This window comes from Haliotis cracherodii, unplaced genomic scaffold, assembly GCF_022045235.1.
Source record: "Haliotis cracherodii isolate W230 unplaced genomic scaffold, xgHalCrac1.p SCAF_1, whole genome shotgun sequence".
NCBI classification, from domain to species: domain Eukaryota; kingdom Metazoa; phylum Mollusca; class Gastropoda; order Lepetellida; family Haliotidae; genus Haliotis; species Haliotis cracherodii.
The window spans coordinates 48,899,444-48,923,282 of NW_027266264.1; the positions used below are offsets into that span (position 1 = coordinate 48,899,444).

The 23,839-nt window shown below is 39.7% G+C and overlaps 2 protein-coding genes across 3 annotated transcripts in view; one reads left to right on the forward strand and one right to left on the reverse strand.

The window, feature by feature from the left end:
* Positions 1–317: 317 nt before the first annotated feature.
* On the reverse strand, positions 318–18,578 carry LOC139478858 (regulation of nuclear pre-mRNA domain-containing protein 2-like). Of its 2 annotated transcripts, XM_071261521.1 has the most exons (10): positions 18,213–18,578; positions 15,634–15,763; positions 11,301–11,401; positions 10,746–10,912; positions 9,232–9,358; positions 8,067–8,242; positions 7,481–7,667; positions 6,915–7,001; positions 5,112–5,168; positions 318–4,323 (listed from the first exon to the last, which is right to left on the reverse strand). In XM_071261521.1, exons 1-10 carry the CDS (start codon positions 18,364–18,366, stop codon positions 2,054–2,056), a joined length of 3,456 nt encoding a protein of 1,151 aa, XP_071117622.1. In that variant the 5' UTR covers positions 18,367–18,578; the 3' UTR covers positions 318–2,053. The 2 variants fall into 2 exon arrangements, with proteins under 2 accessions (XP_071117622.1, XP_071117631.1); XM_071261530.1 differs by lacking the exon at positions 6,915–7,001.
* A 2,803-nt stretch (positions 18,579–21,381) lies between these two features.
* LOC139478870 (chondroitin sulfate synthase 1-like) overlaps positions 21,382–23,839 on the forward strand; it is a 59,192-nt gene continuing 56,734 nt past the window's right edge. Inside the window, exon 1 of the mRNA XM_071261542.1 lies at positions 21,382–22,927. Coding sequence (XP_071117643.1) covers positions 22,124–22,927 — 804 coding nt within the window. The 5' untranslated portion in view covers positions 21,382–22,123. The remainder of the gene's footprint in view (positions 22,928–23,839) is intronic.

Consider the following 23,839-nt stretch of genomic DNA (forward strand, 5'->3'; position numbering starts at 1 on the left):
ATGGTCAGACAAGCTACCATATCCCCCCGTATCAAATACCGGGGGACAAAAACAATAAACCAATACCAGGACAACAACCATTACATTGGCTGGGTAAAGGGACAAAGCTTACAGTTCATCTTTGTACTTGCATCTGGATTATGTGAGCACCACGACATTTTCCCAGCAATGTCAAGGAATCATAACCTGACATTTAAGATGTTTAAATGCAATTATTAACAGACATATGATAATCCGTCTGTGCGGATCCACAATATCAGCAGACAATCATAGCAAAAGAGAAATAATTAAAAAATTCAGACTTATTTATTTTTGCCTGGAAATATACAAGAAGCTGTACAACTTCCCAATACATTTCACTCTCCACATTCTGCCATGCATACAACTGAATTAACACTGGAACTGTTGGTCTGTGCACACTGAAGCAATCAATCAGGGGTGTCAAGATTGTTGGCAACACAGAATCCCTCCATACAGATAGGCAGGGAAGTGTGCTGGGCAGTAACAATGTGTGTTCAAAGTAACAAAAACATTTCTTACCATTAACATAACCATGAACCCAGCACATTCAATGACCTCCAGTGAAAGGGTTCCTTCTTAAATAAAAAAATGTCGACTTTCAACAGGAATATATAGAGATACTATGAAATGAATGCTTTTACATTTTGTGTCCGTATATCATTACTCTATGAAGACGTAGACCCTCTGTTTGAAAGACTAATAATGTACATTATAATTGCTTGTTATGCTGCAATGCATGTTATGCCGGTTTCATTATATATCAAATGGTATTACCTTTGAAGTGTGTATGTACTGTTATCAGTAGCAAAACAAAACTATTAGACCACAGACAATTATTCCAATTAACAATTCATTAGCACATTAGCATGGGTCATTACTGCAGATGTTTGCCTTCAATGCATTTAACTTCAGAGAGAAATTGCTACCAACAATCAATCACTATACCACAATTCATTGATGTACGGCTAAACACTGTGTGCCTGACACCCTTGCCTGCTGGAACAGTCACCCAAGACATGACTGAAAATAATGTGTTGTGAAAATCACAAACAAAAACAAGTGAAACATGGAATATTAAAATGTCCTTTCTCAAAGAGACAGTACAATCAAGATAAATAACAGAAATACCAATGCATGATATCATGTCACATAATGCAGAGTATTAGGTTATTGGAAACCTCTCACTCATTTCTACGAACACTTTCAAAGCCATGGTACATATAAGCTTCAGGAAACCAAGGTAACCAAGTCAACTTTAGTCCCTAGAATGTGAGTACTATCCCCAAAAGCATTGACAGAAAAAGCGTTAACAAGAAGCTTCCAATGATGCTACTGGGACTGTTCACGGAATGATGCAGGTACAAAGTAGGTGTGTTGGAAAAGTATGCTTGTTTCAAAAAAATATGCAAAGTCAACATAATAAATACCAAATAAGTGCCCTTTTCGAGAAGTTTTTCACAGTGATCATGATACAACCCATACAGTCACAGAATTAACACTGGCAAAAAACAAATCAACTTTCTCAATACAATAAGATGCTTCATTTTCTTACAGTTATACAGTTTAACTTAACTAAACATCAGAAACACATAAATGGTCACAAATGTTTCATAACATGATAGTGAAATAGGCTTTTTGTACACTGACCTGCAATTATCTGGAGGCAACATGCCCTAAGATTGTCACTTGATAAGACCTGACTCCTCTGTGGATGTCAAGGAAAATTAAGAATTAAGAATTGCATACAAATTTCATTTGAATTCAGGAATAAAAGGTTTCTATCAAGCAGAAAGATGACAGCACAATCACATTCTCATATTCCAGTTCAAATGCTGCCATGAATAGTATTTCCCAGAATGTCCCTTACAGCAGCTGTCCTTTCTTCGCTGTCCTGCACAACACATGCCAGTTTGGAAATATTCAGAGTACCCTGGACGTAACTAGGTTACAAAACATTCAGCCCATTGTACAGCATCTTTACAGATGCCGTTCACAAACCACACATTCCTCTTCTCAGTGAAATCACCACTCATTAGTATCGGTAATAGGGCCTCCTTCGATCATAAGGATCTGGGTACGGTCTTTTAGGCGGTGAGGGACCGTAAGGATCATTATGATAGTATGGGGGATACCGGGAGTAGGGGTCTCTGTAGGGGTCTTGAGGGGGGTAGTGGTGTTGCTGACTCCTGTGTCGGTCATAGTAAGGATCTCTATATTCAGACTCGTAATGTGATGAATGTCCTCCATGTTGCAAAGGTTCCACAGGCTTCCGCCTCAATTCTGCATGGCTTCCATTGTCCCGATTTGAATGATCAACACGCCGAACTACACTGCCAAGTGTTGAAATAGATTGTATTGACTGAATTGACTTGTTTTCTTCTGAGTTTTCAGTGTCATTTTCCTCCTTGTTCTCTGTCTCGGTACCATTGTCAGTGTCCATTTCTTCGAAGGGAGTAATTGTTGTTAGATTTGGCCGTCTCGGGTTAAGACTAAACACAGGCTGAATGGGGCGCCCTTCTGGCTGAGACTCGGCTGTTTTTCGTTTTAGCTTCTCTGTGAATTCTATAAGATCTTCTCCTGGTTGTAGCACTAGCTGTGACTGCCCATGCAGAGGAGGTGGTCTTGAGTCTGATGGGGATGGGGGTATTGATGGGGGCTTAGGACCCGAGCCAGGAGTAGGCGAAGTGAGGTCTGCTAGTTGACCCGATGCTTGGGACACCTCTTTTAATACTGGGGCCTGTGAATTTCTCAATATACCTTTAGGTGGTTTCGGGAGAGGCGAATTGAAGGGTGGATTTGGCATCTCAGCTGCTGGTGATGATCTTTGGTTGATAGGGTGAACGTCTGGTCCTACAAGTGGCACAAGAGCACTAGGAGAGCTTTGAGTAGAGTCAGAAGAAGGCCAGTTTTCTTTCTGACCAGGAGATGTCTGAGGCATGTATCCTGGGGGTGGTGTCATAAGAGGATTGTATGACGCTGAAGTGGGAGGTGGTGATGAAAAATGTGGAGGAGGGATGTGTAAACGAGGAGGCATGTAACTCACAGGGGGATTTGATTGATGCGGGGGAGCAATTGGAGGGGCTAAAGATTGCCCTCCCATACCAGGATGCATGGGATGTCCAGGCATTGGTCTAGGAGGCTGACTCATGGGTATACCAGGAGGTAATGTTAGAGGTCTCTGATCTGGTGGAAGACTTTGAGGATGTCCTGGTGGATGGCCATGGGGAGGGCCATGGGGAGGGCCATGGGGAAGTCTGGGTGGTGGAGCATGGGGATGTCCTTGATGATGTCCTTGAGGCGGACCCTGGGGAAGGCCTGGTGGTGGACCCTGATGATGTCCTGGGGGAGGTCCCTGTAGGTGTCCTGATGGTAGCGCTGCAGTTGGTGGCTGTCCTGGACCAGGATGACCAAGCCGGACTGCCCCTGGAGGATGGCCAGGGGGCATTACTGGTCCTGGAGGTAGGCCGCTGGGTAGAACTTGACCAGGAGCACTCACAGAACCTGGATGCATCCCTTGCCCTAGAGGAGCCTGAGCCACCTGAATCGGTGGACCTTGTGGAACTTGCATTGATGATTGTTGTTGTGGAACAGGATCGGGGATACTTTCCTGCAAATCTCCTTGATCTGGTATGGACTCTTCGGATTCAGACACGAGACCTGGCATCTGCTGTTCTGGTCTTGAGGACTGAATGGAAGGGATAGGCCGGGGAGGGGTGCGACTAGTTTCTTCAGGTGGATTTGATTTTGCTTTCCATGCCGCCCAAGATTTTGGCTGCAAACCAGACTCATCTTGACTTCCATCTTCATCATCAGAACTGTCTTCAGACTTTTTCATTTTTGCTAACTTTGCTTTCTCAACATGTGACTTGACAGTGCTAGTAAGCAGTGACAAACTTTGCAGGAAATTTGACTCTGATGCAGAAGGAGCACTCTTCTGTGTTTTACTGATGAGTTTAGTGAGAATGTCTATAGGGTTGGCGGCCTCCTTCACTTGCTCCAGCAGGCTGTCCTGCTCATCTTCAGGCTCCACCTCGGGCACCTCATCTTGCACCGGGGTGGAGCAGCGTTCATCACTCAGAGGGGTGGAGCCCCCCTCACTGCCTCCACTAAACACATTCTTGGCACTGAATGACTGAATGTTATGGGGTGTTAGGGTCTTATTGGTCCCAGCAAAAGCTGCATGGGAGAACACGTCTTGTGATTCAGGCAGAATCTTCTTCGAGTTGTGGGACATTGGCAGACTAGGGATTAGGTTGGCTAGTCTTTTGTCAAGGCCATCACCCACTGCCTTCTTACTGGGAGCTGAAATCATAAAAAAAAGCATTCTTTTAATAACTGATACGAATCAACTGAGCAAACCAAACATACATCTCCCAACTACCAATAAAAGTTAAAAGTAACTTCAAAGAAGATTTTGTACAGCTGGAACATAATAAATGAAGAACGGGCTCTACTGCAGCATTACATTCAGGCTTTTAATGGGGAGTTCCTGTACTTTTGTCCACAACTTGACGAGTGAGACAATATTGTCTCAGAGGTATCATTGGCATGCAATAGAAATTCCATCTGTTATAATCCCACAGTCAAATATTATAATTTCATGAAATATTCTAACATGGTTATTTTTTGTGCAAGCAACATCACAAGCTTGAGTGGTCATAAACACAATTCTTGGACATCACATGTATTAGACAATGTCCCATTTGGCAGTTGCTTCCCCTCTAGGCAGAACTGAACTATGCAGTGTTAATCATTCAAAATCTTTAGATACAGACATCAGTTGAATGGAAGTCATGTAAATTACACCAGATACCTTTATTATTGATTGCTGACTTCAACATGTCCTGATGATCTGTCACACATGAACAAAGCAACACTCTTTCGTTTGAATGGTGATCTAATTCAAAAAGAGTGTGGACTGTTTACTGATTTCTTTTTTTTTCAAGGCTAAATAAATAGCAAAACATACAAATCTTTTTCTGAATTAGCATAATGTTTCCCTCACTGAATGTTGATATTGTACTGTGGGAGTGAATAACCTGGCTACACCACTGAGAACATCTTCAGAGGAAGTAAAGGAAGCAACTTACGCTGATACACAGCCATGACGGGTTGGTGTTCTGGTGTGCCTGGGGGGGAATCCCCACCTGAAACAGACAGGATGCTATCAACATGTGGCCCACTGGTCATGTAGATCATGCTTGTAACACTCAGTACAGTAACCACTCTACACTTTCAAACAATTAACACAACAAACTGTGGTCTCTTCAATCCTAAGACATCATGCTTATAATTATTGATTTTGCTGATTTTCAATTACTTTTCACATCTACTTTCTTGTTTAGATGGTTTGTAAGCTGCATGGCACCTTGATATGGGTCATAAATACATGATACAAATACTTTGAAAGTGGTTGGAAGCCTGTGTAATTTGTAAACAGAAATGAATGACTGTGAAGTAAAGTTCCTGGGTGAAAAGAAATGGCTTCAGCTTGTTAGATGCAGTACCAATGCCTGATTAGTGCTGTGCTAATTTTCAGTATTTATTCAAACTTTACTGGACTGGATACATAACACAGCTGAATATCTAGAGCATTATCTACACAATTAACCAACAGGCAAATTCCAAATTGTATTAAAACAGATCATGAATAACTGATGCAAGATGAAGATCCAAAAGTCAGCTGCAGATTACTGCCACACATCTGTTGAAATCTCTCGGTGAGTTTGTGAGTGAATATTGGTTAAAACGCACCAACAATATTGCAGCTATTCATGGCAACTTGTATTATGAAGTATGCTTACTTAACATAATATCACAATAATGTTACAAAATAAAAAAAACATGAGTAAAACATTGAACAAAATGTGGGGAAAAAGGGGACACTATTAAGCAGCTACTACAGACCAAGATTGCTGTGCTCAACTGGTTTTAGATAGGCTGAAAATATCACTGCTTATGTTGAGGTCAACATCTGTTCCAGGTAATATCATTATTGCTGAGAGGGAACTTTGACAGTGAGCAAAGAAAATACACATCTTGCTATTTACCATACATAGATTCAGACAGCTGTTAAAATTTATGTTGCATGTAAAGATCAGAGTGTTCCAATAATTGCCCAATCTCATTAAAATAAGATCTCTTACTCCGATATGATAGCTCTCAGTGTCAAGAACTGACAGACCATGCATTGAGGTCACTTCAGGGTAACTCTGAGCTATGTTTGGCCACCAAAATAAAGGATGCATGGGTTCTTGAACAAATCAGATGTCACCTTCAGAAATTTTGATCTTAATAAAAGAAAACTAACACTGACGACAACTGCTTCCTTGATTGCACACCCTTGTGGGTGCAGATGCAATTCTCTCAGAAACAAGAGGCTGTTTCAAATATCCACAACATATATAGCACAGACTTTATTATCTTCCATACATATTCCTGTGCTTGTTTGTCTTCAAGACACAGAAAGCAGATACACTGCAATGAATGCTTCGCACACTCATACTAAGAATTAGAAATCTTAACATTGATTAGCTGATTGTAGAGTTCACCTGATGCAAAAATTGGGGGAATGTCAGAACTTCAGAGGTACGGCATCACAGTAATGAGATCTGGTTTTATGGAGACTGAATTGTTGACATAAAAAGAACTAACTTCAGAAGTATCGCATCATCCTAATGAGACCTGGTATTAAAGAGATTTATTGACATGGAAAAGTCTGAACAATCAACATTTTCGTGATAGCATAAGCTCAAGTGGGCAATGATTGGTTAAGCAAAGAAGGTAAAGCGTTGAAATGGATGAGGACTTCTTGACTTGAGTGCCACTTAAATTAAAATGGAAAGTGTTCCCACACAAGCATGATTAGGAATAAGTGTAGGCACAAAGTCTACCTTTCACTGTAATCTCTGTTACACTTGCAATAGGTTTTAAGATGGACTTTGTAGTTGTAGTGTGAGCATGAATCCCCACTGCCGAAGCTGAAAGACACAACTGCTGTCACACAATGTCCTAGTGGACAAAGGAGGTCCTTCACCAAACATTCCTGCCTTTTAATCATATCTCATGTACAGTTTAAATCAAAGGCTTTATTTCATATTTTCTAGCCTATAAGAACCATCAATGGAACAGCAGAGAATTTTGAAAAAAGGCAGAAGATAATTAAGTTATCTCAAAATATTTCCTAAATGACGTAACTGATTTTGTAATCAGGAATGTCATATAGTACTTACAAAAATGTCCCTCTATCTTAAATGTTGTGCTAAAACAAAGCCTTGCAAATCCGTAGATTTTCTAACACAAAGAATAAACTGAATTCCTTGAAACATGCCACTATACACCCTTTGAAAAGATTCACAGACCAACTTATCTATCTTCTCAATCAATGGTGAAATCCTATATGTGAGTACACCCATGTGGATATGTGAGTCTGTGCTTCCAGAGGCTCCAGTCTACCCACCTGCATCATCCTCCGACAGATCCATGTCCACTGCCTCCGTGTTGTCGTCCTCTCTGGGAGTCTGTCCGGGGGAGGGGGCATCAAGAGCAGGTGAAGGAACAGGGCTGATCGTGTATGGCAGGCTTTTCTTCAGGTCACTAACCCGCTTACTCATGTTGGTAATGCGTGTACCAAAATTCTTGTATGCCTGGAATGAAAGAAAAATGACTGAGTCTTTGTTTTCACCCAAACCTAATTAATGAAGCCCCCACCCACACCCCACAATGCAGTTTCCCTGGCTAAATATCCATGGTCACATGAGTATGATCATGAAATTACAACCTGTATAAAAAGACATACAAGCACACTTAAAGTAAACAAAATATAGAGGAAATAATTCTTCAAATGGACCACCAACAATGGATCAAATTGCTTCATTCATGTTCACACTTTCAGAGCAAGCATTCAAGCATTTCCATACCAAGCATAAGACACCCCTAATTAGCTGTCATACCATACAATATTCAGATTGTTGGAAACAGAAAGACATTTTAAAGAATCTGAAGAAACAAGACAAGAGCAGATTCTGTGAGACTCTATTGCTCACATTGGCAACAATCTTGGCCTCTCTGTATTGCTCATCATAGAAGAGTTGCGCTGTCTCCATGAGTTCCAGGAGGGCCTTCCTGTTTTGATTCTGTGTGTCCAGCTTCTCCAGGTACTCCTCCAGCTTCACACACGAGTCCTCGAACTGATGGGAGAACTCCTTCCCATGCGTCTTGTCTGAAACACATTACACATGTCAACCATGCAGGTCAGCCATCAATAACGGGAATGTGTTTTTTATCATAAAACATATGTCTCCCCCTCCTTTTGGGGGATACATTAGTTCAAATTGTTACTATACCCACGTTTGCAAATAAAAAACCAATAAGATAATGGTTTCATGTAGAAATGCTGTAGAATGTTTTGGGGAAAGAAATGCTACTTGTTTGAGATTAAGTCAAAATGTAAATGGAAACACAGGAAATTAAAAAAATATATATAAAAAATTTAACATATGAAAAGACAATGCAAAATAATTCATCAGTTTGAGAGTTATGGCTCGTAAACGAAACCTATAGTGGTTTGAGATTAAGTCAAAATTGTTGGAAAAACATTGAATGTTTTTCAAGTCATGGCTCAGAATAGGATGGGATCGCCAAAGCCAGTGGGAACTGAGCCAAAATCAATGTCTCCCTTCCCTTGCCGGGTGGGCTCTCATATTACTACCTGCAGGAAGACACTTGAATCTACAGGTTCCTATCAAATAATATAGATTTGATGTTTTGAAGTATCCTGTTGGGAAACCACTGTACATCAAGGCCATGATTCCACAGAAACACATCCTATGATGAATTATGAAATGGTATTTTCAATACTGTTTCAAATACTTGTAAGCATTGGTTCCAAGGACATGCAACTGACATTTTACCCTGCTCATGCTTCTGCAGACATGATTTAGTCTACACTAATCAGAAAACATGTTTATAGAAAAACAGCCCCCAAAGCCCCAAGTGATGAAGGTCTCAGATATTGACCACAATGGTGAAACACACAAGCTCTGGTATGGTGCTGACAAACCTAGAAACATAATCGGGGCGAACTGGGATTCAAACCCACAATCATAAGTTTCTGGTGTGCCCAAGGGATGCAGTGAAATGCTGCACCTTAGACAACTGGGCCACCCGTGCCCTCTTCAAGCACTGCTAATGCCGAGAAATCCCCCCTACCTTTGAGCTGCTTTACAGCCTCCTGGCTGGACACATCCAGTTTGAGATGGGCCATCTGTCTGTGCCTGAGAACAACTTCCTGCTCCAGAAGGTTGAAAGTCCTCATCCTATCCAGGAGGACTGATGGCTACAACACAACCAGCACCAATTTCCCATTGTATCTTACATAATACAGCAGTCTTATGGATACAGAAACAAATCAGAAGCTATTCATGTTATGTTTCCGTTGTCCTGAAGAAATGAAGAATGTTAATTATTTAAAGGTTCTGCATTAAATTTACAGAAGTCCCAAATTTCTAAAAGGCTGGTTAATTGTTTGTTTGTAATAGGAAGGAGATAGGCAATATACTCTGCCACTACAAACTGTTATTATTTAGAAACCACCATGTGTACTATAACTAGTGATAAGTCACAATCTCATTAAAATCAGATCCTAGTTCTCGCTATCGCTAATCAAAGATCTGATGACATCACATTACAGGTCACGTCAGAAGGACCTTTCATCCGACCAATCAGGGTCCAGATCATGAAAGTGTCAGTCGGAATGTGTTTCCTAATCATGCAACCTCGAAAACGTCAACATGGGGTATTCCAAACAACAGTTACGACTAGTACAACTCATTCATCAAAATTATCGTCTATCTCTCGCTTCAGTGGAATAAACATTTGAACGGAGGAGGCGTTGAACAGTACGTGGGAAGCATTGCTATACAATCTCAACCATAAATTAGACATTCCGGAATGTTCATTTGTTCAGTTTTCAAAATTTTAATCGAGAACTGTGTTAACATATTTTTCAAACGTAATCTGAAATGGAAGTCGCCAAGTTGTAACGACTGCCGTAAAGCTCGAGAAAGCTGCTTTCTAATTGGCTGATGTCGACTTCTTGTTTGTCATTTCAGTCGTTGGTCAAAGGTCGTTCTGACGTGACCCGTAATGGGATGTCCTCAGATCTTTGTTTAGCAGCAGCAACAACTCGGGTCTGCTTTTAATGAGATTGTGATAAGTCAATACCAATACATAATCCGATGCAATTATGGAGCCAAATGTCAAGCAATATGTATATGTGTTTGAAGACTTTCTAATGAGATAATTACAATTAATACATTGACATCAACATGATGAATCCATACAGAATGAAGTATGCCTTGCATTGTTGAAAATGTTTTGCACCAGTGTCCGAAATAACTGCCTGCCGTGACTGGTAATTCGTCTGTCAGGCTGTATGAGATTTTCCTCCACCTGCCCTAGGTTTGTGGGTCAAGGTCAACCCTGAATAAGGCATGGAAGTCAAGAGGTCTATGTTATAACCTGAATGTTACAAGTAGGTGTAGCGGTCCCTTGATTCATAAACAAAAGACCTATAAGACCCCCATAATTTCAAACACTCTTGTATGACAAAAACGATTCACAAGAGTTGTAGCACAATTACTTACTTGTGGGGGCTTACAATGGGTAGTACAATGACTTAAGTGTCATTGCTTACAATAGATGATATAAGAAACTGTATCTACCTTGAAATCAGCAATGAGTTTGGGGTCCACCTGCGGGGTGGCAGGTTTAGGTGCCACAGGAGGCGTGGAGACAGTGGCAGCTGGGGTCACTGAGGCTGCAGCAACTGCAAGTGACGCTGGCTTGGAAGATGTCTTGCGTTTTGAGGAATGGGATGCTGAATCGGTGCCTGCAATCATATGTAATGTATCTATACATAGCCTTCATCAAAGCATTCCTCTTACATGCAGAGAAATTATTTCAGTATGGCAGGATTAAGAGAAATCATTATCACAAAAGAGTTGCATATAACCACTGCTTTGAACGGCATGTCAGTTATTTTAAGGCATGTTGTCTTTATGTGGGAAGAAAGTCCAAGTGGCACTGTTTGTTATTATTTCTGTACAACCAATGACCATAAATATGGCTCTGCAGACAAAGGAGCATAATTGGGCGAAGCTTGAATTCACAACCAGCTGCAGACACCTACACAGAATGCTGTTCTATGTTCATGAGACACTGGATTTCTCTCTACTGACTCTGTTCATATGTTAGATAATGGGCATCTGTCAACTCACCCATGATGCTGTGTAGACTAGAGATGTACTTCCCATCAAATACACTGCGTTCCTTCCAGATGTTGAAGATCCTCTCCACCTTCCCCTTGATCATTTTATCTCTGTGAACAAAAAAAAAGAAATAACTACAAAACCAAGGGATAGACACTTCACAGAATACTTCACAGGTTTTTACACACTACATTCCTCCATTAGCCACAAATACACGGGGATGATTTGTGGTGTAGTAATGTCTAAGTCTTAGTCTAAGAATTGTTGCATGACCACATGCCCACTCGTGTAATCCAATCTGAGTGCTCATTGGTCAGAGGACTAGCTGGTTTTCCTCTCAGCCTTCTGTATTTACAGGTAATCCAAGTGAAAACAAAAAGTACTCAATTTTCCTCATCTCAGGTAGTGGGGCATCAATCAAATCATATGATCACTGTATGATGAAATTTTATCATCTGTCACATAATGTTAAATCAACAATGAATTAAGAGCCCACAGCTAGATAATCTGCAAGTGAGCAGTGAAAAGCTTTTAAATTGTCCAGCCTGTCACCTTTGCCACGTCTCATGCATGGTGCTCCAGGTGTGTTTGTGGCTGATTGTACTAGTCCAGACCAATGGCAAGTTGATAGTGCTAGCCCACTGAGATACCATGTCGCAGTTTAACATGAATACCCCACTCAGACAGTATACTGACTCCGAGCCGACCAGTCCTTGTTTTAGCGACTTCATGCCGAGCACTTGGCAGGGTAACAACAAGTAAGGGTGAAACGATACACCGATATTCCGATGCATCGCGATACTTGACCCACGATACGATATACGATAAACGTGGGCCCATTTATCGATAAGCCACGATACGGAACGCAAATCTCAAGTACAGCGTTTCCTCGGTATTGTGCCTTTCAATAAACCGCTAACATGGTTATAGCGCGCGCTAACGCATGGCTCCCCAAAACGTACTTACATTTTTAATAAGCTCAGGTTTTACACCGACAGATGTTTTTTTCCCATCTCATAAAACATTATCAGCTGATCACCGCAAGCACATAACACCGAAAATACCAGTCAGCAAATCCGAACTGAAGTACGCAATTCAATACCATTATTATACTATCTTGTTATTAAAACGTGTTCATTGTATATCTGGACTTGTGTTTGTAATATATTTTATTAATTTTATTCAAAATTCCATTTAATATTGTTTTCATTAAGCTATGTGAAATCGTGTGTGAAGAGATACAGCAACCACGGTCAGATTACCGCTTTTGACGCATTGAAACGAACTCTAGTTGCCAGAGAATGGATACATATATCAAAAATGCCATACTTTGACTCGTTAAAAGTCATATCTGTGGCAATTTGGCTAATATATGTCTACATAACGTTATCACAATCGAAATACATGTAGCACGGGAAGTCCCTCAGTACCAAAATGTTATTATAAAATAATTTTGACTGTTCCAAAATCATGAAAGGTTCAATCTTTACATGCTTTAAGTCTTGTTTTTTTTATCATTGCGTATCGAGATACGTATCGTATCGTGACCAGAATATCGAGATGTGTATCGTATCGTGACCTTCCTGTATCGTTGCAGCCCTAACAACAAGTACCACTTTTTAACGTCTTTTGGTATGCTGTGGCTGGGAATCGAACCCCGGAACTTCCTCCCTCCAGGCAGATACTCTACCACTAGACTACAGAGCCAGTCAGCTTCAGTAGTAGCAAGTTAAGACTTGTAATACTGAAATCGGTCAGCTAAATCTGACATTTATGGTGATAAAGAAACTCAACCACAAAGTAAAATATAAAAACCCATACACAACACATGATCATGATCTTCTGAGCACCTGTCACCATTCACTGTTGAAATATTACTGATTGTCAAGTGACATGACATTGATTGTCAGTGACAAATTAAGGAGCCAAGAACACACTAGTTTGTTAAAATATTGCGAGTATTTCAAACTCAACAAAATCAGATCAATTACCATATTACATGAGTTTTGAGCACACCTTTTTCAAAGAGACACAGAAGTGTAGAAGGGTTTGCACACTATACACACTAAGAGCTGTGATGTGTGTCCCCACAAAGTGCAAATTAATTATGTAATTACACTTTCTGGTAAAAAAGTGTTCTTTGTATATCAGGACATGATTAAACCTGTTTATTTAATTTCATTCAAAATTTAATATACTATTGTTTACATTTATTTCAGTGTGTATGGTTTTACACCGCTTTTAGCAATATTCCAGCAATATCACGGCGGGGGACACCAGAAATGGCATGATGGGCATCAGACATTGTACCCATGTTGGGAAACGAAATTGGGTCTTCAGCATGACAAGCGAACGCTTTAACCACTAGGCTACCCGACCGCACCCATTTATTTCAGGGAAATTGTGTATGAAGGGATCAGTAGTTCGCACAACTCACCATTATTTACAGCAACTAGTCAGATTACTGCCTTTGATGCCTTGAAACAAACTTTAGTTGACAGATAGTAGGTACATGTGTCATTAATGCCATACTTTAGACTCACGTATTTGTTGTTGTGTGACTATAATATGTGAACATAAATTTTCCATTATTTATTGGGTAATTTTTAACCGAAATAGATTGGGAGAAAACGTGTGTACAGCTGACTGCTGTTTCCGGCTAAGTTTATGAAAATTACACATGGTAACCTTAATGAGTTAATCTCTGCATATAAAACAGAAACTAGTCCTAGCAGAACAGGACATCAACTTAAACGGTAAATCATCATGTCTAAAATTGTTTTATTTCAAATTTTAGATTTGTATTAAAAAAGTTTGTTATCACCTTTTCATTCACCTAAATTAGCTGAAGAGATACATGTAATTTTTTTCTGCTCATAATACTTGACAAAATCATTTTTCCCAAAATACAGAATCACCTAGGGTATGCATTACACTTAGGTGTGCACTTTACAAAACAAGAGTCATCAGAAGATGACAAATCCTCCAGGCCCCCACAAATTATAAAGAGTGAGTGAGTGAATATGGTTTTACGCCGCTTTAAGCAATATTCCAGCAATATCACGGCGGGGGACACCAGAAATTGGCTTCACACATTGTACCCATGTTGGGAATCGAACCCGGATCTTCAGCGTGACGAGCGAACGCTTTAACAAATTAAAAAGAACAAATCATCTGACCGTTACTTGACATCTGAGTTAAGTCCAACTTGATGAGAGAATTTCTATCTAATCTGTCTGTCTGTATACAAGAGTAGTCATTGAACTATCAAAACAATAACGGGGAACTGGGATTCGGAACTTTGTATTTCTATTTCAGGTACACATCACTATGAACAAAGTCAAAATCATACATGGAAACAGAAAAAAATACATATTCTAAATACCCCTAAGTTGCAAAAGGCACCCTTTGACAACCTGGTCTTTGTGTGTGCAAAGTGTCATGAAAGAATACCTATTAGTTTTAGAGGTATGCTACAGACAAACACACCTCTATGAACATGAGCCAAAGTCAAACTTGTTGCCATGGAAACATGAAAAAATAATAATTAAATTCCTTGATTAATACATGTACCAAGTTTGGATGAAAAATGTTGAATATTTATTTAGTTACCGAAACAAAACCTACCTCCGTTTCAGCTAAGTCTAACTTGTTTCCATGGAAACAGGGAAAAAACAAATTTTGAAAAACTCCTAAATAGCAAAAGGCACCACTTCAGTCCTTGGTTAATATATGTACAAGGTTTGGATGGAAAGTTGTGCTCCGGAAATGACACTTACCACCCCCTTTTGGTATAATGCCTATGCATCCTTCATTTAGATTGGGCAGTCAAAATTTGCTCAGTGTTCACAGACATGACATTCTATTGTAAGATCTTCAAGCAGAGGGTTATTTTCAGTTTAAAATATCTGTTCTTTATGAGACTGGTTGAGTATTTTATTCCAAATCTAAATGGTAGATCTGTGACTTTCATTTACATTTGTTTGACTGACGTTGACCATGTTGACCGTGCCTTTTCAAAAGTAGGTTCATACAGCAGCAGGGTCTGACATGAGAAGGAATGTGGCTGAACTTCTAGGACAAAGAATTATCATGATGATGCCTCACACATCCACAAAAACATTTCTGATGACTTGGAACAGATTTAACAGCAAACATAATGAACTTCGGGCGATACACGCTATTATTTTTAGTCTTCTACTCCTTATATTGATAATATGAAGCAAATCCCTTCAAATCATGTCAAATATGGCAATTTTGTACAAGTCCTTATGATTCCTTAACCATTGGGGCAGTTTGGCAAGGACTACAGGACTAGTACCCAGTTCTTTGCTGAACTTACCTAGCAAATATAGCAGCTGCTCTGATGACATCCTTGAAGCTCTCCCGATACACAATGGCATTCTTCCTCTTACAGTTTTGTACAACATCATTGCACAAGTAAAACAGAGTCAGGCGATGGGCAGCTTTAGCTGAAAGTAACAGGTAACATTAAGGATGACATCAATGATACAAATGACCCACAACAGTCCAGAACCCACTTGCACAAAGTGATCTTAGCGCTAGGATGATCATAACTCCCATACTTTAAGATAGGCTAACAATAGTCTTATCGCTAAGTTCGCTTTGTGCAAGTGGGCCCAGGTGTGTTTTTTGTTAATTTGTTAGTTTGATTGTTTGTTTGTTTGTTTGTTTAAAGCCACACTCTGCAATATTCCCGCTAAATAATGGCAGTCTGAAAATAATCAAGTCTGGACCAGACAATCAAGTGATTGACATCATGATCACCGATCCACACAATGACATGCATCAACCAAGTCAGCAAACCTGACCATACGATCCTGTTATTCACCTCTTACACAAGCACAGTCACCCTTTTATGGCAAGCATGGGTTGCTGAAGACCTATCCTAACCTGGATCTTCACGGGGCGAGTACAAAGGAAGGCTGTAACAGTTCACTGAAGTATTAAGAATCGTGTGTCAGCATAACCCGATGGCACGGATCGTTGCTCACAATATTAATGACTTGATTGTCTTGTCCATACTCAATCACTAAAAGAGCACTGACAAATTATCAAAAGTTTCATGATAAATTATGCCAGTCGGGGTATCCGCAAGACGCATGTTTGGGGTATTTTACTTCTCTTAATGCATCACACTTAATACTCTGTTAGCTGTATATGTACAGTACACCAATCTGTAGCAGGTCAGTGATAACCACAGATGGGGGTATAATATATCAAAGTATTATATGTCAATATATCTTATACCTCAGTTGCTGTATAATGTTTCGAGACAACATCACAGCTTACCTGGACTAACATCTAGCCTCTGAAATGAACATACTTTACAGACAATAAAAATTGTTGTTAAATTATATTAAAAAGATATAATAAAAAGGAGCCCTAAGACTCTTCAATAATCTAGACTTTCTCACTATTATAGACTAACATGGGCTGTATTGGATACATTTGTTTCAGGGTTAGTATGACAGGCTACAATTCACAAGGTGCAGCTAATACAGGTAACTGGCTCAGGCTGTTGGTTGTGGCTCTTGCTTCACCGACCTCACATGCCTCTTTGATCATTTCGGTTAATCTAAGTTACCAGCAACTCTCTCGTTGGCACTTGCATCTCCCTTAAAATCATTATGGTTAGGCACCTCTATATGATCCTTAGCATTTTTGTGAGTTTGGGTATAGGTGACATCAGGGGGCATCGAGTGTGCATAAGCTTTTATTTTCAACAGATTTTTATTTCGTTTCTGACGTGATTCAAGTGGCAAAAATGATTATTAATGGGAACTAACATACTTTAATGCAGTTTATTAGGTTTATTATATATGTGCTGAACAGATCCAAATGTCGCCGGTGTTAGGATATGTTACCCCGAACTCTAAAGTCACAACACCATGCCTACCCGTAACTTTCGTAGGTGTCCGTCACCTATTCGACCCTTTTCATTCAGTTCTAAAATGGCGTAGGCATGACTAGTTAAATTTGCACTTAGTTTTACAGTGTGGACATAGCTCAGTCGGTTACCTGTCAGGCTAATAATCCAAAAGTCACGAGTTCGTGTCCGTCTGATTTTCACAAAAAATGGTTGCTTGTCTTTGAGACATGTGATCTACAGCAGAGATCTTCCTCATGAGAATTTGTAGTACTGTATTCTAAAGGTGCTCCCAAGTTCACTACGAAAAATATCCGCTATGAACATGTATCTAGAGATTGCTTTACCTTTTGAACCTGCTCTGAAATATTTATAGTCAAGAAGTTTCCACAAAATTTGACGTATATATGCGTATTGCGATATGCATTGTATCGTGACCTATGTATCATGATAGTCGTTTCACCCTAACAAATATTTTAACAAATCAGTCATCTAAAAACAAACCATTTTACTTACACATGAGGATACAACACAACTTAGTATTTTGGAGACAATTTCCAGATCTCAGATCCAGATTTCTGTTGAAATCATGATATCAAATGCTGATCGGGTATCAACGAATGAGCAATACGAGGTATTACACTTTGTAGACTAACCTATAACATGCAAGATCTGTGGTTATTTCCATCCTGATTAGTACTAGTAACATCCCATGTAGTACCATGGACACTGAAGGGAAGTGTACAGGGAAACTTCCTATCAAACACTGCAAGAATATTTCTTAGGCGCACATGTGACAACTGAATCCAAAGTAGTTTATGTTCCCCAACCCTGTTATGTCCTGATCTGATGAAATTGACAAGTAATTTTTACAATTTAAGTTGTTCCTTGCGATCAATGTCCAATGCATGATGAGAAATACCATATACAATTCGCCGTAAATATATATTTATATATTTTGTCACAAAACATGCACACATGACACTGTCCTCATTTGACGTGAAATACTGCAGGTAGCATACAATGATTACCTTTTTTAAATACGTTCAACCACAAACGCACAATTTCTTTGTGGTGTGTCTTGTGGTGTATGATCCAGAGAGACAGGCTTTGTATGCTGTCTTGGGCGTTTGTAACACTCTGCAATTTCTTCTGTACGCTTTCCTCGTTCAAGGCAGACGCCATGTTTGATTCTATTTGCCCGGTCACATGAAGATTTTTACCATATTTTCCAGTTATGAAACGCCAGGAAATTAATGCAGTTGATCAGGTCAAAGCACATGCACGTATTGTCTTTGAAACACAGGTATTGTCACTATTAGCAATTTGAGACTGTAAACAAAATCTGAACAACAATTCCGATATTCACGACGGCATTCCCAAGTAGCCATCCGCCATGTTCCAACCAACGGAAGCACGATATATCACATGAAATAATTTCTCACAAGAATAATATTCCAAAACTTTAAAAATACGTCATTTTGTTTCTAAAAGAGACATTCGAGCAAAAACAGAATGCATACAACTGTTATTCACTTTCAACGTGGAAACTCGAATATACGTTTGTTAAAACTATATAGGTTAACGAACTGTATGGAAAATCGGGTCTTTCAGCAGGCGCCGGCAGGCGATTGGTGTAATCTGGTTACCAGTTCCCTTTGCGCTATGACATTTGCGACATTTATATCATACATTTCAGCTTTGCAAGGCATTGTATGGCATTAACAAAGAGTCGGAGCCCAGTTTATCAGATGAACAGACCCCTAACAACTGGTATTAAGTAATTAGGATTCACTGTTGCTGACGGACAAAACGGCAACAACAGCACAATTAAATACGATAAAATAAGTAATACAGCATTTTTGCCAACTTATCATTATCTAAGCAAATAGGACTGAAGTTGATTTTGTTTCTCAAATAAACTGTGTCAAGTGACCGGTTTACATTTTCGTGTATATGAAAGCCCGGCAGGGGGGATCACGTGTTCAATTTCATTATTAAATGTTACATACTGGCATTTCAAAATTCTTATTGACATTACATTTGACCGGTTACATATAGTTAAAAAAACCACTTGGTAATTAAATCTAAGGGTGAGAACATTAGTTGATGCGTCTGTAAAATCTAATTTGACACACAGTTCAAAGGAGTCGGCAGACGATGAAAAAGAAACGCTTTTTCCTGATTGCTATGTCACGCAACAAAACCTATGAATGTTTGACATTACAAAGCAAACCATGTTCTCGTGAAGGTTCACATAATTTGGAATACATTCTGAAATCCGTGGTCATCTGAAGGGCGGTTTGGCGCAACTGGCTAGTCCTCGTAGTCGTATGTTACATTTCCGTAGCTTTAGTTTAGAGACATGTTTATCAGTTGAGCGGCGAAGGAAAGCTATTTTATTTATTCTTTCGAAATAACCTGTAATGTAAAATATTTGTTGTGATGTATAATTATATCTTTTGAGGACAGTATCTTTATTGTTGAAAAAAAACAAAACGTTTTCAGTTTGTTTGTTCAGTTACTTGTCCATCCATATACTTGTTGGTTCAGTCTCAGAGGCCTTAGATACTCTATGTTTGTCCCTTGGTCCCCTATATGTTTATAGAACTGCCTCCGAGGTCTAGTGGGAGAGCGGCCGCCCGAAAGCGGAAAGTCCGGGGATCGATCCCTGGTCACACACACACACACACACACACACACACACACACACACACACACACACACACACACACACACACACACTCCCTCTCTCTCACACACACACACACACACACACACACACTCCCTCTCTCTCTCTCTCACACACACACACACACACACTCACTCACTCACACACTCACACACACGTGCATGTACATCGGTGTATAAGTGACATAATCTTGAATTTCATTTCATTTTATGAATCCTCATTTCACCTCACCGCACCTCACCTCACCTCACCTCACCTCACCTCACCTTCGTCACGCCGAAGACCCGGGTACGATTCCCCACATGGGTACAATGTGCGAAGCCCATATCTGGTGTCCCCCGCCTTGGTATTGGTGGACTATTGCTAAAACGCGGAGTAATAACATACTCACTCACTTGTGTATTTGGGATGACTCATGATGTACGTACTGCACTGGTTTATAATAGGGTTCAACCCCATCCCCACCATTGAAAAACCACATACAAATGAATAAAATATCAATAGAAGATGAATATATGTGAAGTGATGTGTCTCTCACCCTCGATTATCCAGTGTATCATCACTCTAATTTACAAGGAGCCACTGGCACTGGTTTGGGTTCGAATCCCACCTGGTCAGTTATAATATGTCCATTTTGCGCATATACAAATGGCACGTATTATACCCGAGGCACGTGATTTGCTATTATACTGATCTTCAATTAAACTAATCTAATAATCCACACAATTATGCAGAATGAAATCACATGTGAAATATGCTTAATTTTCATAGGTTTTCGCTGTATTGCCTACACATGTCAACTTGTTTTTATTTTGGAGACTGTATGCCATATTGTAATATTTCAATTGTTCATTGTTTGTCTTTCATGAAACTTGGTTTGGCAGATAGGAAAAGATAAAAGACGTACACGTAAAGTTGATTATTTTCACGCAAAATTATTTTTAAATGTTTGATTGAAATGAAATGGGAAATACTGTATAACCTTAGATTGAATACAAAACGGTGACGGCGTTGACTGTGTTTGTTTGTAAACCCACGAAGTTTAACCTGGTGAATCCATAATTCAGGAATTTGAAAAGAAGAATGCAACATTTCTTCACGGAAAGTAAATCTTCTTCATTTGCTCTTTGTTACAATGAATTTTTATTTTTGACGTATGTCCCTTCCATGTTCAACAAGAAGAGAAGGAATCAACATTTTCAAAGTCTGAGACATCCAAACCTTTTGATGGTGCATTTCAACTGATCATGCGTTGGTGATACGTAATGGATTTCTCAAACTCAAAACCCTAAAAAGCAGTTTTCCACAGCAATACATAAGAAACGAATAATGAATTTATTTGAGAATCCCATGTAGCCAATTGAATATCCCATTTTCGGTAGAGTACTTTTCGAAAATATACCAGATAAATAGGTGTGCGGATTATAGTATATATCAAATCGGCATCCTCCGTTCATATACGGAGAGAGCCGAAGTCAAAGTGGGTCGGTCGTGACAGTGGCGGCAGCAGCGAGTCATTGAAGCGTACAAAGTGGTTTATTATTAGCTGTTGACAATGACGGGTGGGATCCCATCGGCATGCCCTCAGTTGACGTCGGTTGGTTGTAAAGCAGCAAACACCCCTTTGGCTTCTCAATCGGGTGGACTGGCCAGTACTAGGGCAGGATGACTTGATAAGAGTTTTGACGTGTTGCACTCGCGTGCTCGGCCGTACACTTTCGTGATTTGGGAGGGAATCGGGGAGTGGTTGTTTTGCCCCCTCCTGCCATATCGACACGTCGAAAAGTTACAGAAAGTTGCTGAAAGTTCTTGGATTACACGTGACCGTATAATCAGCGACGATGGGACGCCTGAAAGTTTCAGAAAGAGTTGAGGAACGCGAAAACATGAGCTGATATATGTCGATGTTGTACCTCGGCTCATCCAAAAAGTTTTCGAACTTGGTGATGTTTTCTGAATGGAATCTTAGAAGATAGACTACGAGCCAGTCGCTTTGTGTTTTTCATGTGCATGTGCCGCGTGTCGTGTCAGTTGAAATGTGAACGAATAGTGTCAGTAACGGATATACGACTGGATTTATTTAGTGTCAATAGAACTTGATCATGTCTGTGGGAGACACGTGTTCCGTAAGAGAGAGAATCAAGTGGTTGCGTAATCATATATCATTACATGTCGGACTGAACACGCGTTAACTTGAATTCCAATATTGTTTCTGTAGTATTATTTTTCTTGATTTAAACATCTTGACAGATGCATGGCGAACTGGGAACTACTATGGCAAAGAAGCGTAATGGAGTTAAGACCTATGCCACTTGTTTGCTCTTGGGGTTCCTTGGGGGTATACTTCTTGAAAATTATTACAAAAATAAAGTTTCCACAGGATGTGGATTACCAGATATTTGGCGTGAAGAGATTGCGGCCAGCAATGCCCCAGATGAAAATATGGCCCAAACATCATCTGACGGGCAACAAAATCAAAAACCCACAAATAATTTTGTTTTTGTTGGAATCATGACAGCCAAAAAATTTATTGATTCAAGAGGGCTAGCAGCTCATCGAACTTGGGTTAACACGATCAATGGAGAGGTGCGATTCTTCTCAAGTGAAGGTTCCATATCCAAACATGGAGTACCTGTTGTGGCTTTACCAAATGTCGATGATTCTTATCCACCCCAGAAGAAATCCTTCATGATGTTAAAATATATGCACGATCATTTTCTTGATCAATACGAATGGTTTGTCAGGGCCGATGACGACGTCTTTGTCAAGGGAGACAAACTTGATAAATTTCTTCGATCAATTAATAGCTCCAAACCTCAATTTATTGGCCAAGCAGGTGTTGGAAAACCAGAAGAATTGGGTCTACTCAGTTTGACTGCAACAGAAAATTTCTGTATGGGAGGGCCTGGCATGATATTTAGTCGTGAAACACTCCGTCGGATGGCACCCTATGTAAGCAACTGTCTTCAGAATTTGTATACCACTCATGAAGATGTTGAAATCGGAAGATGTGTGAGAAAGTATGCTGGAATACAATGTACCTGGGCCTATGAGGTAAGATTTTATGTTTTTTATATTACCTGTCTCCTTTTTTGTTTTTAATCTTTGTAGTTTGTATTATTTTCTGTAATTGGTGATTTTTGTCACAGTAAACAGTTAAAAACTTTAAAAGTGAAGTTCTCATTTGCTACGTTTCATAAAGTGGATTTACTTATTAATGTGTGCCAGATATGTTTGTACAGGTTTATGAATATCAAAAATGGATTTACCTTATAAGACCAAAGGGTCATCATAAAATCATTTTGTCGTCATTTTTGTAAAATGAGTGGTAAATGACCAACATATGTTGTGTTAAACTGAATGCAACAGTGATGTTGACTAGTTGGTAGCAGAATATTTCACTGTATAGCAATACACAGGCATCACAGTATATTGTGAGCATAGACCCTTGTTTATTGTCAGTCCAACCCCTTTCTTTGTAGTTTCAAGTTTTAACTAGTGCTGCAAATATGTATTATATTTAACTACTTCTTGCTTTGTTATGATTGCTGATGAGCAAGTCATCCATGTTCACTGTTCAAGCTGTATTGCAACAATTCCTCAGAAACAGTTCAGGGATGGGGAATATCCTTCAAGGAATATGGTATGGGAGAGAATCAGACATGATTTTCTGAAGCAGTGTTTTCCAATTTTATAAAGATGGGATTGAAGAAGGAGATTTATTGTACATAAACAGTGTTAGAAATCGGCACTAGTCCTGCAGTCCTTGCCAAACTGCCCAATAGTTAAGGTATCATAAGGACAAGTAGAAATTTGCCATTTTCAGGGTTTTTGCTATGTGTTATCATTATAAGGATTAGTGGACTGAAACTGTTAGTTTCTACTCCTGCATAAACACCCACAGGGGGGCAGGGCACAGAGCATGAACATGACTAATTATAACAGAAAGTTTTAAACATTGATATA